Source organism: Coregonus lavaretus (assembly GCF_964263955.1).
Source record: "Coregonus lavaretus genome assembly, chromosome: 37".
Lineage (NCBI taxonomy): Eukaryota > Metazoa > Chordata > Actinopteri > Salmoniformes > Salmonidae > Coregonus > Coregonus lavaretus.
Window position 1 is genome coordinate 18755177 of NC_140024.1, and position 13371 is coordinate 18768547.

A 13371-nucleotide genomic window follows, 5' to 3' on the forward strand; every position below is an offset into this window, starting at 1 on the left:
ACAAATGTACCTCGAAGCTAGCAACATTAGTTTTCCCCCACTATTGTTAAATCACAGTTGGCTGTGGTTTGCCATGGCCTTAGCTTTGCGTGACAATTACTTTTTACCATTAAATTGGAAACATTGAAATTGGAAAAGTGAAGTGTCGAGATCCTGTCAGCTCAAGTTGACTTGGTACAGATGGCGCATGGGAGAGGGAGTGTGAGAGGGGAGAAGGAGGGATCGAGAGAGAGAGAGAGAGAGAGAGGCAGACGGCGAGAAGGCTGAAAGTGTTGCCTTTGCTGATTACTTGACTCCACTGCTGTGCCATACGTCTGTGTGGGCTGTGCCCTGAACCTGCGCCAGCTGATTAACCCAGCGCCACTCCACTCCCCACAAGCACCCTCCACTGGCCCTGGCACAACCACAGCCACCCCTGCATAATCACCCCCATCCTGCCCGCCCTGCGCTGGGTGTAGACCTTGCCGTGCCCCCCCGGGCCCTGGTACTGAACCGAACCACCTCTCTGACTCCTCTGCCTGTCTGAGGATACTACGCTGGGATAAAAGATCGGAACAGGAATACCCAGTTTACATCACTGCATGTTCTTTGGGAATATCAGCAGATGCCACCCACTTCTCATCATCGTTCTACCTTCTTGATGTTCCTTTCTTCTTGGGTTGTCCACTTTCACTGTTATCTGTGTGTCCTTCAGTAGAATGGCTTCCTCCTTTATGTATGTGTTGAAGATATTGTGTTGGTTTGGGGTTAAATGCCAGATCAGGCAGTGTTATACATTACACAGAGAACAGAGGTGAGAATAAACAGAGGTAAAAGGGTTCAACTCTTGACAGCAGAATTACCTGTTGTCTCCTCACTCTCTGCAAACCATAATTAAAACAGCCTTGTGTCTGAGGAGCCATGACTCAAGTTCTCTCTCTCTCTCTCTCTCTCTCTCTCTCTCTCTCTCTCTCTCTCTCTCTCTCTCTCTCTCTCTCTCTCTCTCTCTCTCTCTCTCTCTCTCTCTCTCTCTCTCTCTCTCTCACACTCCTTCTGCTCCTTTTCTGTGTACAGAGAGCACTCAGCCATCAGTCTCAGACAGGACCCTTAGTTAAATACTAAACCACACACAGGTGGGACTGAAAAACAACAACAGCCTGAGACAGACACAGATTTACGATGGCCCGCAGCACTCAGCTGAGAATTGGCCTCCGCTCGAAAATGAACAAATTACACAGCACTCACCCCAACACAAATGTACACTCAAACACAATTTGAGAAATTATAGTTGGGAGGTTTCTCTGTGTAGTTTCTCTGGAGGTAAAGTAGTGCCTGAGCACACGCACGCGCGCACACACACACACACACACACACACACACACACACACACACACACACACACAGACAGTGCTATGCCCTCTGAAAGTGTCCCTCATCATTTCACTACACTATTTTCACTTGCCAGATCTCATTTGATAGAAGCTGTTGTTGTATGAAAGCCAGAGAGGAGTCATTTGATATGGCCAAATCACCCTGGGCTGCCAAAGAACTAGCAATCACTGCATTTGACTAGATCAACTGTCAACAGCCGATAAAACTCAGAGACAGAGAGAATACACAGGGAAATACTAATGATTAAACCAAACCCCCTTTCTCTTTCCCCATCCCCTCCCAACTTCTGTTTTCTTACAGGAATCTGACAGCAATAAAGTATGTTCCCTGTACTCCTTCCGGAATAACTCAACCTCCCCACACAAGCCTGAGGAGGGGGCCCGGGAGCGCGGCGACCTGCTGAGCGGATCTGCGTTCGGAACGCCGGAGCGCCGCAAAGGAAGCCTGGCCGACGTGGTGGACACACTGAAGCAGAAGAAGCTGGAGGAGATGACGAAGACAGAGCAAGATGGTAGGACACTAAGAACCTATGTGTTTGTGTGTGTGTGTGTGTGTGTGTGTGAGGGAGTGTGTATGAATGCTTCCTTTTTCAAATGGCGTCAAACTTTTTCTCTCTCTCTCTCTCCCTCCCTCTCTCTTTCTCTATCATTCTAGTTTTTTCTTTCCCACTCACTCTCTCTTTTAATTAAACACACACAAACGCGCGCGCACACATACACACAGACACACACAAACAGAGGCTGGGAGGACTGACGTGACTGTGTTTTCAGTTTGTTCTGAACCCTTTCCAGAGTGACAAAGAGTGGGTGGCACTACACCTCATCTTAAGTGTGGTCTCCCCCCACTGCCAAGGCAAACTCTCAGGCCGTAAAACACATGCCGCCAACCTGACGCCAGGAAAATTACCTTTTCATTCTTCAACACAGAAAGCTCTTCACTAAGGGCAGCATTCATCAGTCAAAGTCAACTACACCTACAGACAAAATTTGTCCTCTCCTTGGCTATTAACAGGGATACCTGTGCCAATTTAATTAATTCAGTTTGCTGTATCATATAGTACGTAATTTCCTCACATATCAAATGCCCTTAATAGAACTCTATTTCACCCTATGGTAGCCCTCCACTCCCTAGTCCTATATGTTATCTCACAGAACCCCACAGCACCTTCTGTCACCCCCCACTTCTCTCCCTCAGACTGCAGACTGTAAGGAGGACGCACAGCAGAAAAACTAATATTTGAAAGAGCCGCTACAACATTTCCTTAATTAGCACTGCACTAGTAGTATAGTGTAGTATCCAATCAGACTTGGAGCCCCCTGGGAACACTGGTGTCTCATTCAGCGTCTGGGGAGCCCTTAGCTTAAGCGCTACATCACACGAATAAATTAGACGTCCGTTCGTTTAAAAATAATTTGTCGCTTTCTTTTTTTTAAGTGTTTGTTTGGTGGTCTTTGCACAGTATCAGCTATCCTGGATTATTCAGTAGATAGCAATTCCGATCCCAATATTTTATTTTACAAATGTAAGTAGGTCATACAATTTCTAATATTACTGATAACAATATTAGATTTTAGCAATATTAGATACTAGATTTACGATAATTTCTACAGATTCATAATGTATTCTATTGTTGACGTTTAATAGTAAAAACAGTGTCTTAACTAGTATTTTTTTGTAAGGGTCTTCTTCCCCTGTTGTCTTAATGGTATCGTTAGTTTCATACCCTTGACTTTTCTGGAGATGATACCTTTCCCTCAGCACAGAGGACATCTCTCATGTGTCTCTGGTTTCTGATTGGGTTGTTTTCCGCGGCGGGCGTGCTCCTCTGAGCCCTCTCTGGCGAATGCGGGCGTTATGGTAATGAACCCCAGCTGGTGAGGGCCGGTTGTTGCAGTAATTTAAATGGTCAAGTGCAGCTCGTAATCCAGGGCCATATGTTAGCGCAGGGAGGAGAGAGTGCTTCAGCGTGCAGTACAGCTGTTTTAATCTCCTGTTAATAAAAGAGCCTGGGCCTGCCTCATGCCCCATGCATCAACACCACCAAAATAAACTCCCTTGTTGGAGGAAATTAGTTTCTGAGAACACAGAACAAGACAAGAGGCTCACGGAGTTCAATATGTCGTCTGTAAGCTGCTGGAATGGAGAGATTCAGTGTCCTTGTGGACGCTTGACACCAACTCCATCAGTAGAGTTGACTGTGTGATTACTGTACATCAGAAGGGATGGGACAGAGTAAGGCGTGTAGAGCAGGCGGGTAACTGTTGTTAACATTCATAATCTATGTCAGTGTTTATAGAGAGCCTCTGTGAGCGTCTTGAAAGGGCAGGATTAACCCATTAAGGGCATACCAGAAGGTTGGAGAGCCATTTGTTGCCTTAATGACCTGGCGAATGTAAGACAAAGCAGCGATGAGCTAAATATATAACTTATCTAAGCTATGCTATCATGAAGACAACTGTTCCTGCTAATCCACCCTGCTTTAGTCCCTTCACTGGTCTGGATCACTGGAGTCTTCAGAGCAGATCTAGACACCATCTGCTGCCATTATTCTGACTGAGTCCTCCCTGTTATGTCCCTTGTCAGGAATCTCATCTCATTGTGATGATGGTTCAAGACTGAGCTTGCTGACTGACCTTCATGGTGGAGGGCATGAGAATCCTCTCTGTTACACATACTATAATGTAGATCCAATGGAAAATCAGACTTTGTATATCCTCTTAGATTCAATGATGAATGAGTCAGAAAGTGTCATTTAGATAATTGTTTGGCGTTGTACTAGTCCAGAGGCCATATTTGATACTGAGCGATGTTAAAGCTGTGGACTGGGACAGAGAGCAGTCCTAACAGACGATGACAGAGTGAATCTCCTTCCGCCAGCTGGCCATATCTCTTTCAGTCCCCTAACAAAACGTTAATTAAATGTATATCGTCGTCAGCATTCGCTGCCCTCAAATCCAATCAGACGTAAGTTGACCGCAACTTTGCCTAACTGGACTGACATCTCAGTGCTCCGTGCCTGAACCCGACACAGTGGCCATACTCAGCGGCTCTCCCGCCCTCCCACCCCTCCTCTGTCCTCTCTGTCACTGGTCCTTAAAGTGCTTTAAGTGCTTGTGACTGCGCTAATGAATGAAAATGTCCTCCCAGCAGTGAGGACTGCATTAAGCTGAATAGCCACCTTAGCTGTAAAAGCTCTATTAGACTCAGTGGCCAGGAGGGCTAACGATTGTGCCCCATGTTTATTTACTAGGTATTGTAAATGCATTATTTATGGAGAGCTTTCCAGACAGCACTTGTCAAGAGTTAAAAATGTCAGTATAAGGTATTAAGGGAAAAAGAAAAATGGCCTCCATTATAAAGATCCAAGGTGACCTTGGTTGGATTCACATGCAATTAGACCGGCTTCCTATAATGCATTAAAGTATGAATCAATGGTTATAGGGAGTCAACACTCTGTTGATTCGTTATGATTGTCCCCAAGACAAGGACAGGTGATAGGTGTGTTTGTTTTAGGGTGTTCCTTTGGGCTCTATACAGATAGGTTGAATCCTTGCCAGCACAACCAGCTCTGGATTGGATTTGCGTGCAGTTAATCAATTCCTAATGTCTCTTTCTATTGTGCATTGAGTGGCATGCTGAGACATGTTGTTATTATCTATCGGTGGCCTGACGAGCACAATGCAATTTCGGTGCACGAGGCATGTCAGAAAGTGTGGTATAAGCGATTCAGAATACAATGCCTGTGGAATCTCTGGAAATGCACTCAAGCCGGCCAGATATTCATCTCCTTCTTTGTACTGAAATTATGTTACAGAGACTTGCTGCTTGCATCAGGGAATGTCAACACACAGGCATGCACGCACAAACAACACCTTTTTGCCTTGGCAGCAGTGTCGTATTGCCAGGAGTAGTTCTGGCTGCTGCTAAAAGCTTGTTATATTTTAATTCATGCTTATAGGCCGGCTAGACTGAATTGCATGTTTCAGACAGAAGTGTGGCAGGGCTGCAGGCTAACCCTAACCCCAACACTGACCTGGAATATTGAAATGTTGTAGGTCTATGTTCCCTAGGCTTTTTAGATTTCAGGTTGCACTAGAGATTGCATAACATCTATATTCTGATGTAACGGGCCTGCTTTTACAGTTCAACCTTGTGGTTGGCCTGTATAACAGTATACCGTATCCCACAGTGTTCCTATGATGACTGTAGTCTGTCTGTGGAGAAGAAGTGAGAAGGAGAGGTCGCTCCCCGTTGAGTTGGGTGTCCTGACCCCCTGGGAACAGGTGTGCATGGTGGAGGTCCTGTCTCAAAGGGTAACATGCAACCCTGGGTGACCTGTGACACTATGAACAGTTGCTAATGTGAAAGGGTGAGGACTTCTCCCCAAGGCAGCAACCCAACCTCCTTGGAGCTGAGAGGAGGTCCACACTCCACACTATGGTGCACAGGAGCCAGTCTATGGCCAACAAAAGCTAGCCGCATCAGTCAGAGTATCTGGTAAGCAGTGCACCTGGACCACAGCAAGGCCTATTGACTAATTACTGTACCAGTGGGAAGCAACAGCACCGTCATCAACAGGGACAATTCACCAAATCACAGCCTTCTTCTCTGAGGTGGTAGGATTTTTTAAGAGATCACACACTTCACCAGCAGCTGACCTCCACTGTGTGATATGAATGGTCAAATCATGTGCTGTTTAGTTGGGTGATCTGAACAATCACAGTCATAATGTATGTAATGCCAATCAGTAGATCTATCTCTCTCTCTCAATTTCAATTTCAATTGAAGGGCTTTATTGGCATGGGAAACGTGTGTTAACATTGCCAAAGCAAGTGAAGTAGATAGTAAACAAAAGTGAAATAAACAATAAATATTAACAGTAAACATTACACTCAGAAGCTTCAAAAGAATAAAGACATTTCAAATGTCATATTATGTATATATACAGTGTTGTAACAATGTGCAAATAGTTAAAGTACAAATGGGAAAATAAATAAACATAAATATGGGTTGTATTTACAATGGTGTTTGTTCTTCACTGGTTGCCCTTTTCTTGTGGCAACAGGTCACAAATATTGCAGCTGTGATGGCACACTGTGGTTTTTCACCCAGTAGATAAGGGAGTTTATCAAAATTGGGTTTGTTTTCGAATTCTTTGTGGATCGCTGTAATCTGAGGGAAATATGTGTCTCTAATATGGTCATACATTTGGCAGGAGGTTAGGATGTGCAGCTCAGTTTCCAAGTGCAGCTCAGTTTCCACCTCTCTCTCTCTCTCTCTCTCTCTCTCTCTCTCTCTCTCTCTCTCTCTCTCTCTCTCTCTCTCTCTCTCTCTCTCTCTCTCTCTCTCTCTCTCTCTCTCTCTCTCTCCCTCTGCTTGTAGTTGTAATCTGTCTCTGGGCTATGTGTTATCCCAGTGTCTATGGCAGAGTTGCAGTGTGAGTGTGGGGGTGTAATCAGCATTGTGTGCTAAGGAAGGCCAGGGTCATTATCCTCTATTACGACAGGGTGTGTAATGAGATTCAGGAATGGGGGAAAGCTTTGGAAGAGAATAGGATCAGCTCCAAGCCTTTGGCCTGATTAATACTGATGAACTCATGACTTAGTCCTAACACAGTCTCTGTCATAATCCTGCTGTCTCAACCATGGAAGCTCACTGTAAAATTGGCTACAGGTGATTTGTACCATTTGAAATTGTATGCGTAATACAATGTTATTAGCCAAGCTAAGGATGTTTAGTAGAAAGGCATTTTCATTCATGACTACAGTATCTGGTTGTGTTCTTATTACCCGCTAAGAAATAATATAGTAGGAATAGCTCTCTCTCCCTCGTTCGCTCTCTCTCTCCCGCCTTCTTTCCCTCTCCCCTCTATCCAGCTGCCCTGTCGTCTGGCTCTGTTTTATCCCACCTAATTAATAGGAATCTTTGTTATAATGATCTGTGGCATGAGCCTCTGACTCGATGCATATGCAATGAGGCTGGAGACCCAGTCGCCTTTTTAATGTGTTGGCTGCTAGCCGAGGTGAACCTGCAGGTTTTGAGGCCCGCTTCAAACACTTAGCTCTCCTCTCCTCTCCTCTCCTCTCCCCAGTCCCCCAAACATCAGTCAACCGCTAGTTTCTGTCTTCCTCTCCTTTCCACTCGCACTGCATCTTCTTGTCTTCTCCTTTAATAATTGTCCTTCTCTTCTGTCTATCTGACTCCAACAACCTGCTTATCTTGATACAAGTGATATATTTGATCAGTGGCTGTTGTATTTGTGTATGTTTGAGTATTTGAGTGGTTTTGTGTCTTAAGTGTTTGTGCCTCCCTCTGTGTGTGTGTGTGTGTGTGTGTGTGTGTGTGTGTGTGTGTGTGTGTGTGTGTGTGTGTGTGTGTGTGTGTGGTACTCCCTGTACAGTGCATTTGGAAAGTATTCAGAACCTTTGACTTTTTCCACATTATGTTACGTTACAGCCTTATTCTAAAATTGATTTAGTTGTTTTTTTTCCCTCATCAATCTACACACAATACCTCATAATAACAAAACCAAAATAGGTTTTTAAGAAATGTTTGCAAATTAATTTTTAAAAAAAAACGTAAATCTCACATTTACTTTGTTTAAGCACTTTTGTCAGCGATTACAGCCTCGAGTCCTCTTGGGTATGACGCTACAAGTGTGGCACACCTGTATTTGGGGAGTTTCTCCCATTATTCTCTGCAAATCCTCTCAAGCTTTGTCAGGTTGGATGGGGAGCGTCGCTGCACAGCTATGTTCAGGTCTCTCCAGAGATGTTTGATCGGGTTCAAGTCCAGGCTCTGGCTGGGCCACTCAAGGACATTCAGAGACTTATCCTGAAGCCACTCCTGCGTTGTCTTGGCTGTGTGCTTAGGGTCGTTGTCCTTTTGGAAGGTGAAACTTCGCCCCAGTCTGAGGTCCTGAGTGCTCTGGAGCAGGTTTTCATCAAGGATCTCTCTGTACTTTGCTCCGTTCATCTTTGCCTCGATCCTGACTAGTCTCCCAATCAATGCAGCTGAAAACATCCCCACAGTATGATGCTGCCACCACCATGCTTCACGGTAGGGATGGTGCCAGGTTTCCGCCATACGTGACGCTTGGCATTCAGGCCAAAGAGTTCAATCTTGGTTTCATAAGACCAGAGAATCTTGTTTCTTTAGGTGCCTTTTGGCAAACTCCAAGCGGGCAGCCATGTGGCTTTTACTGAGGAGTGGCTTCCGTCTGGCCACTCTACCATAAAGGCCTGATTGGTGGAGTGCTGCAGAGATGGTTGTCCTTCTGGAAGGTTCTCCCATCTCCACAGAGGAACTATGGAGCTCTGTCAGAGTGACCATCGGGTTGTTGGTCAACTCCCTGACCAAGGCCCTTCTCCCCCGATTGCTCAGTTTGGCCGGGCGGCAAGCTCTAGGTAGAGTCTTGGTGGTTCCAAACTTCTTCCATTTAAGAATAATGGAGGCCACTGTGTTCTTGGGGACCTTCAATGCTGCAGACATTTTTGGTACCCTTCCCCAGATCTGTGCCTCGACACAATCCTGTCTTGGAGCTCTACGGACAATTCCTTTGACCTCGAGGCTTGGTTTTTTGCTCTGACATGCACAGTCAACTGTGGGACCTTATATAGACAGGTGTGTGCCTTTCCAAACCATGTCCAATCAATTGAATTTACCACAGGTGGACTCCAATCAAGTTGTAGAAACATCTTAAGGATGATCAATGGAAACAGGATGCACCTGAGCTCAATTTCGAGTCTCATAGCAAAGGGTCTGAATACTTATGTAAATAAGGTATTTCTGTTTTCTATTTGTAATACATTTCAAAAATTCTAAAAACCTTTTTTCGCTTTGTCATTATGGGGTATTGGGTGTAGATTGATGGGGATTATTATTTTTTAAATCCATTTTAGAATAAGGCTGTAACGTAACAAAATGTGGAAAAAGGGAAGGGGTCTGAATACTTTCCAAATGCACTCTAGCTCCATTCTTGTGTATTTTATTCCTCTTGTGTTACTGTTTTAAACTCTGCATCTTTGGGAAGGGCTCATAAGCAAGTATTTGATGGTAAAGTCTACAGCTGTTGTATTTGGTTGTATTGAATGTGACAAATACAATATGAATAGATTCTGTCTCTCTCTCTCTCTCTCTCTCTCTCTCTCTCTCTCTCTCTCTCTCTCTCTCTCTCTCTGTCTCTGTCTGTCTCTCTCTCCCGCACTCTCTCTCTCTCTCTCTCCCACTCTCTTTCTCTCTCTCTCTCTCTCTCTCTCTCTCTCTCTCTCTCTCTCTCTCTCTCTCTCTCTCTCTCTCTCTCTCTCTCTCTCTGTGTCTGTCTTTCTCTCTCTTTCTGTGTGTGTCTTTCTCTCTCTCTGTGTGTGTGTGTGCGTGTGTTCATACTTGGCCCATGGCATGGCCTGCCAGCACTGTGGAGCAGTGCTCTGGTCTGTCACTTTTGTTTGAATAGGTAATGTGGAGCTGTTCAGGCTGAAGAGACATGAGCTGGAATCGCTTGTTAGGACACATGATCAAAAGCTGCTCTCTGCACTCTGCCAATCAAACCTCTTGTCACCCTGTGAAGCAGACGTTAAATAGATTTTTCGGCTGTACGCCGCGGGCAGCCTGCCAGCCTGACATGTGAACTTTTACCAAAAGACACCAGCTCTGCCACTCCTCCCCTTCCTCTCTCACCCTCAGAACTCCTCCCGCATCTCTCTCTCTTTCCTCCTCCCCCCTCTCTCTCTCTCTCTCCTGCGGCAGCACTGCCCCTCTGCTGCCAGGCTAGTGAACAGAGCCCAGAGTTAAATGAAATGGCTGAGTGTGGGGCACAGGGAGCATGCTCCACTCTCACTCTCCAGCCTGCCTTCTCTGAATGATGTATTTAGTATTCAGTCCAAACAGAACCCATACACACCACACCACGACTGCCTTCTAGGAGTTAGGAGAGACAGGGGAGTCCTAACAGAAGAAGAGCAGCATAAGGGGTTGTAGCTAGATCCGTCTAAAGTGGAGCTCTCCCTCTTTGAAATGACAAAACAAGCAGCTGCTTCTTCAATGTGCCGTTCTACGCTGCGTTGGGATCACCTTCCTACTTCTCATATTCCCATTAGTCAACAGTAGCAACTGCTGTGGAGCATTCCGGGAGCCATCTTCCCGGGATTCAGCTGTTGACTCTGTCCCCCTGCGCCCGAGGAGCACAACGCTCCCATTGTGTTGCTGGCCCAGTGGCTGCACAGGAACCCCCTGATAGGAGGAAATGGGTGTCTTAGGGAGACAAATCACAGCCAGGGCCATACAGAGGCCTGTTTGTGTTCACACACACTCCCCATAGGTGCATCCCATCAGCTGCATCTCAGCTCCGGCCCAGACCTATAGTACAGCCCACCATAATGGATTGGGACTCAATGATCCTAAAAATTAATGATTTGTTTTAAAAATGATTGAGAAGCTATTAAATATTTTTTATGTATTTCGTTCTATGAATTTCAATGCGACTTTAAACAGACTAAAAGACAAAACAGAGTAGAATAACAGCTTGTATAGAATAGGAGTGTACTGGAGACTACACTTTCAGCAGCTTTAATAGCCTGGCTGTTTTATGTGATCCCTCAGTATTTGGAATGCTACAGTGAGGGCAGAATGCTGACACACAAGAAGGCAGAGCCCATTAATGTTCCTAAATCTGTCATTGTGCTGGAGCTGTGGATCTGGAAATAGCAGACTCCTTTATGCAGAATAGGGAGCGATATGGACAGGCTTTACGTAATCAGCCTGGAGGGTGGGGGGCAGATATGGGCAGGGGGGCAGATATGGGCACAACAGAGCTTCTGCCAGGACAGGGGCAAACTTGGGGATGAGGGCCAGTCGGATTGACATTAGGACACTAGAACTGGGTTGTGTGTGTGTGTGTGTGTGTGTGTGCATGTGTGCGTGTGTCTGAGAGGGGTTATACTGGGAAAGTCTCTGCCCAGTATCGCTGTCCAAGCCTTGGCGTTCAGTTCCCAGGCATTCTCCACACATAACTGGACAAAAGAGCTGGTGTCATCTGACCGGGGATCAAAATAGTGTCAATGTAACCCACACCATGGGCACAGACGGCCCCTCTGGCCTGCTAATGATTTCAGGGCACATCGCATGCTTGTTTTATAAGACTATGGTACGTCAGCCATCCAGGGAACAAATCTGCCTCGGTACAGGCAGACATGACAGATTACTCAGATCCTCCTATTACCATATTTGCATTGTTTTCCCACCTAACAGTGAGCATGAATATTTGACACTCAACTTTGATGTCTGCCTCTTGAACAAAGAGACTGTTTAATCACTTGTGGTAAAACACATGTCTGCCCTCACTCTCTTTCTCTCCCGCCCTGTTCAATAACATTTCACATGTGCCAAGAGATGAGATTAGGATGTCAGAAGAAACGAATAGAAACCTGTTTTATTGCACTGCAAAACTTGAGTGCTGATGATTATAATTATTTGGCGAACACCATCTCTCGTTGGGAGTGCCCCCGATATAATTTTAAGCCTGCGGAGGTCGAGTGGTTAATATGTTTTAAGACACTGGCATCCATTACATGTCATGAAGTTCCAATGATAGGTTAAAGTTATGAGTTTGGATTATAATTAATGATCGCTGGGCTGGAATGACATATTCCTCTAATTCCAGCACCACTTATCATAATGCTGCAATTAGTGATTTGTGTGGTGAGGCACTCCACTTTCTCCATCCCTCTTCTTCTCCCCTCTTCTCCTCCACTCTTCTCTCTCACTCTTTCTCTCACTCTTTCTGTCTGTTTGTAGTTCTCTCCTGGGTGGCAGTTGGCTTCATGGCGGCTACTATAAGACTGCTGTTGTTAACTTTTTGTTAAAGTCATGGCTGGGCAATGAGCTCAGCCTCACATGAGATCTGAATTCTTCCATCCTTGCACAGCGTGTCTCAGTCCGTGTGGCTCTGTATCCCAGAGAAAGGGGATGGCTTGTTTCAAAGGAAAATACGGCTCCCATTGTTGCAGAACCATTTTGGAACAATAGTGCATTGAGATGCTTAGCTGTGGGCCAGCGAAGGGGACTTCCTAGAAATTGGAATTCTTAACCTTTGAAGTACTATGGTTACTTCATCATCCTAATTCTCCCTGGTCTGGCTGGCCTAGAATCATAAATGTCTATTGTGTGCAGTCTCAGAGATAGAGATATTGAATACAAAAACTGGTTGAGCCCTTACATATGAGAACATTTGTACATGCAGTGCTGCTTAGACTTAACCAATTTAACATCTTGGCACCGTACCAGTTGTTCAGATCATGGCTCAATTACTTTGTAAACTAAAACATATCAGATGGTTTGAGGCGGTGTGTGTGCATGTGTATGTGTGGGTGCGTGTGTGTGGGGTGGAAGTGGTGCCTGTGGTATGGGCTAGAGAATGGAGGTCGTCATCTAAAAATAGTGACCTTTGGACTCGCCGTCCACAGAGCAATGTGTGCACATCGTGAACTCTGACATCCCAGTAAACAGAGCTGGATCATAAACATCTTTAATTGCTGCTTGGTAGAAACTGAGAATGTCACAGACTGCAATAGCAAATACTCTTCCCTTAATTAGACAAAGCATAGTTTTATTTTAACATTTATGTCCTAAATCATTATATGTAAAGTAATCTTGTTGAATTTATATGTACGGGACCAGGTACTGTATATGCTTTCGTCATGTTCTCAACATATCTGCACACACACACACACACACACACACACACACACACACACACACACACACACACACACGCACACACACACATTGTAATGCGCACACACACACACATACGCATGTACACACACACACATACGCATGTACACACACACACACATACGCATGTACACACACACCAACACACACTAATAATAAAGTAAAGTAATATAAAGTCTAAAAGCATAGTATGCACCTCTAGTTATCATGGATCAAATATCTTCGATAGACCTGGAAAGCACATTCTAACATTATATCAGTATTATGATG

General features: G+C 45.1%; 1 protein-coding gene across 1 annotated transcript in view; it reads left to right on the top strand.

Moving 5' to 3' along the window:
• The window catches only part of sox6 (SRY-box transcription factor 6), a 111151-nt gene that overhangs the window by 62000 nt on the left and 35780 nt on the right, over positions 1-13371 (top strand). Inside the window, 1 exon segment of the mRNA XM_084154091.1 lies at positions 1672-1882. Coding sequence (XP_084010217.1) covers positions 1672-1882 — 211 coding nt within the window.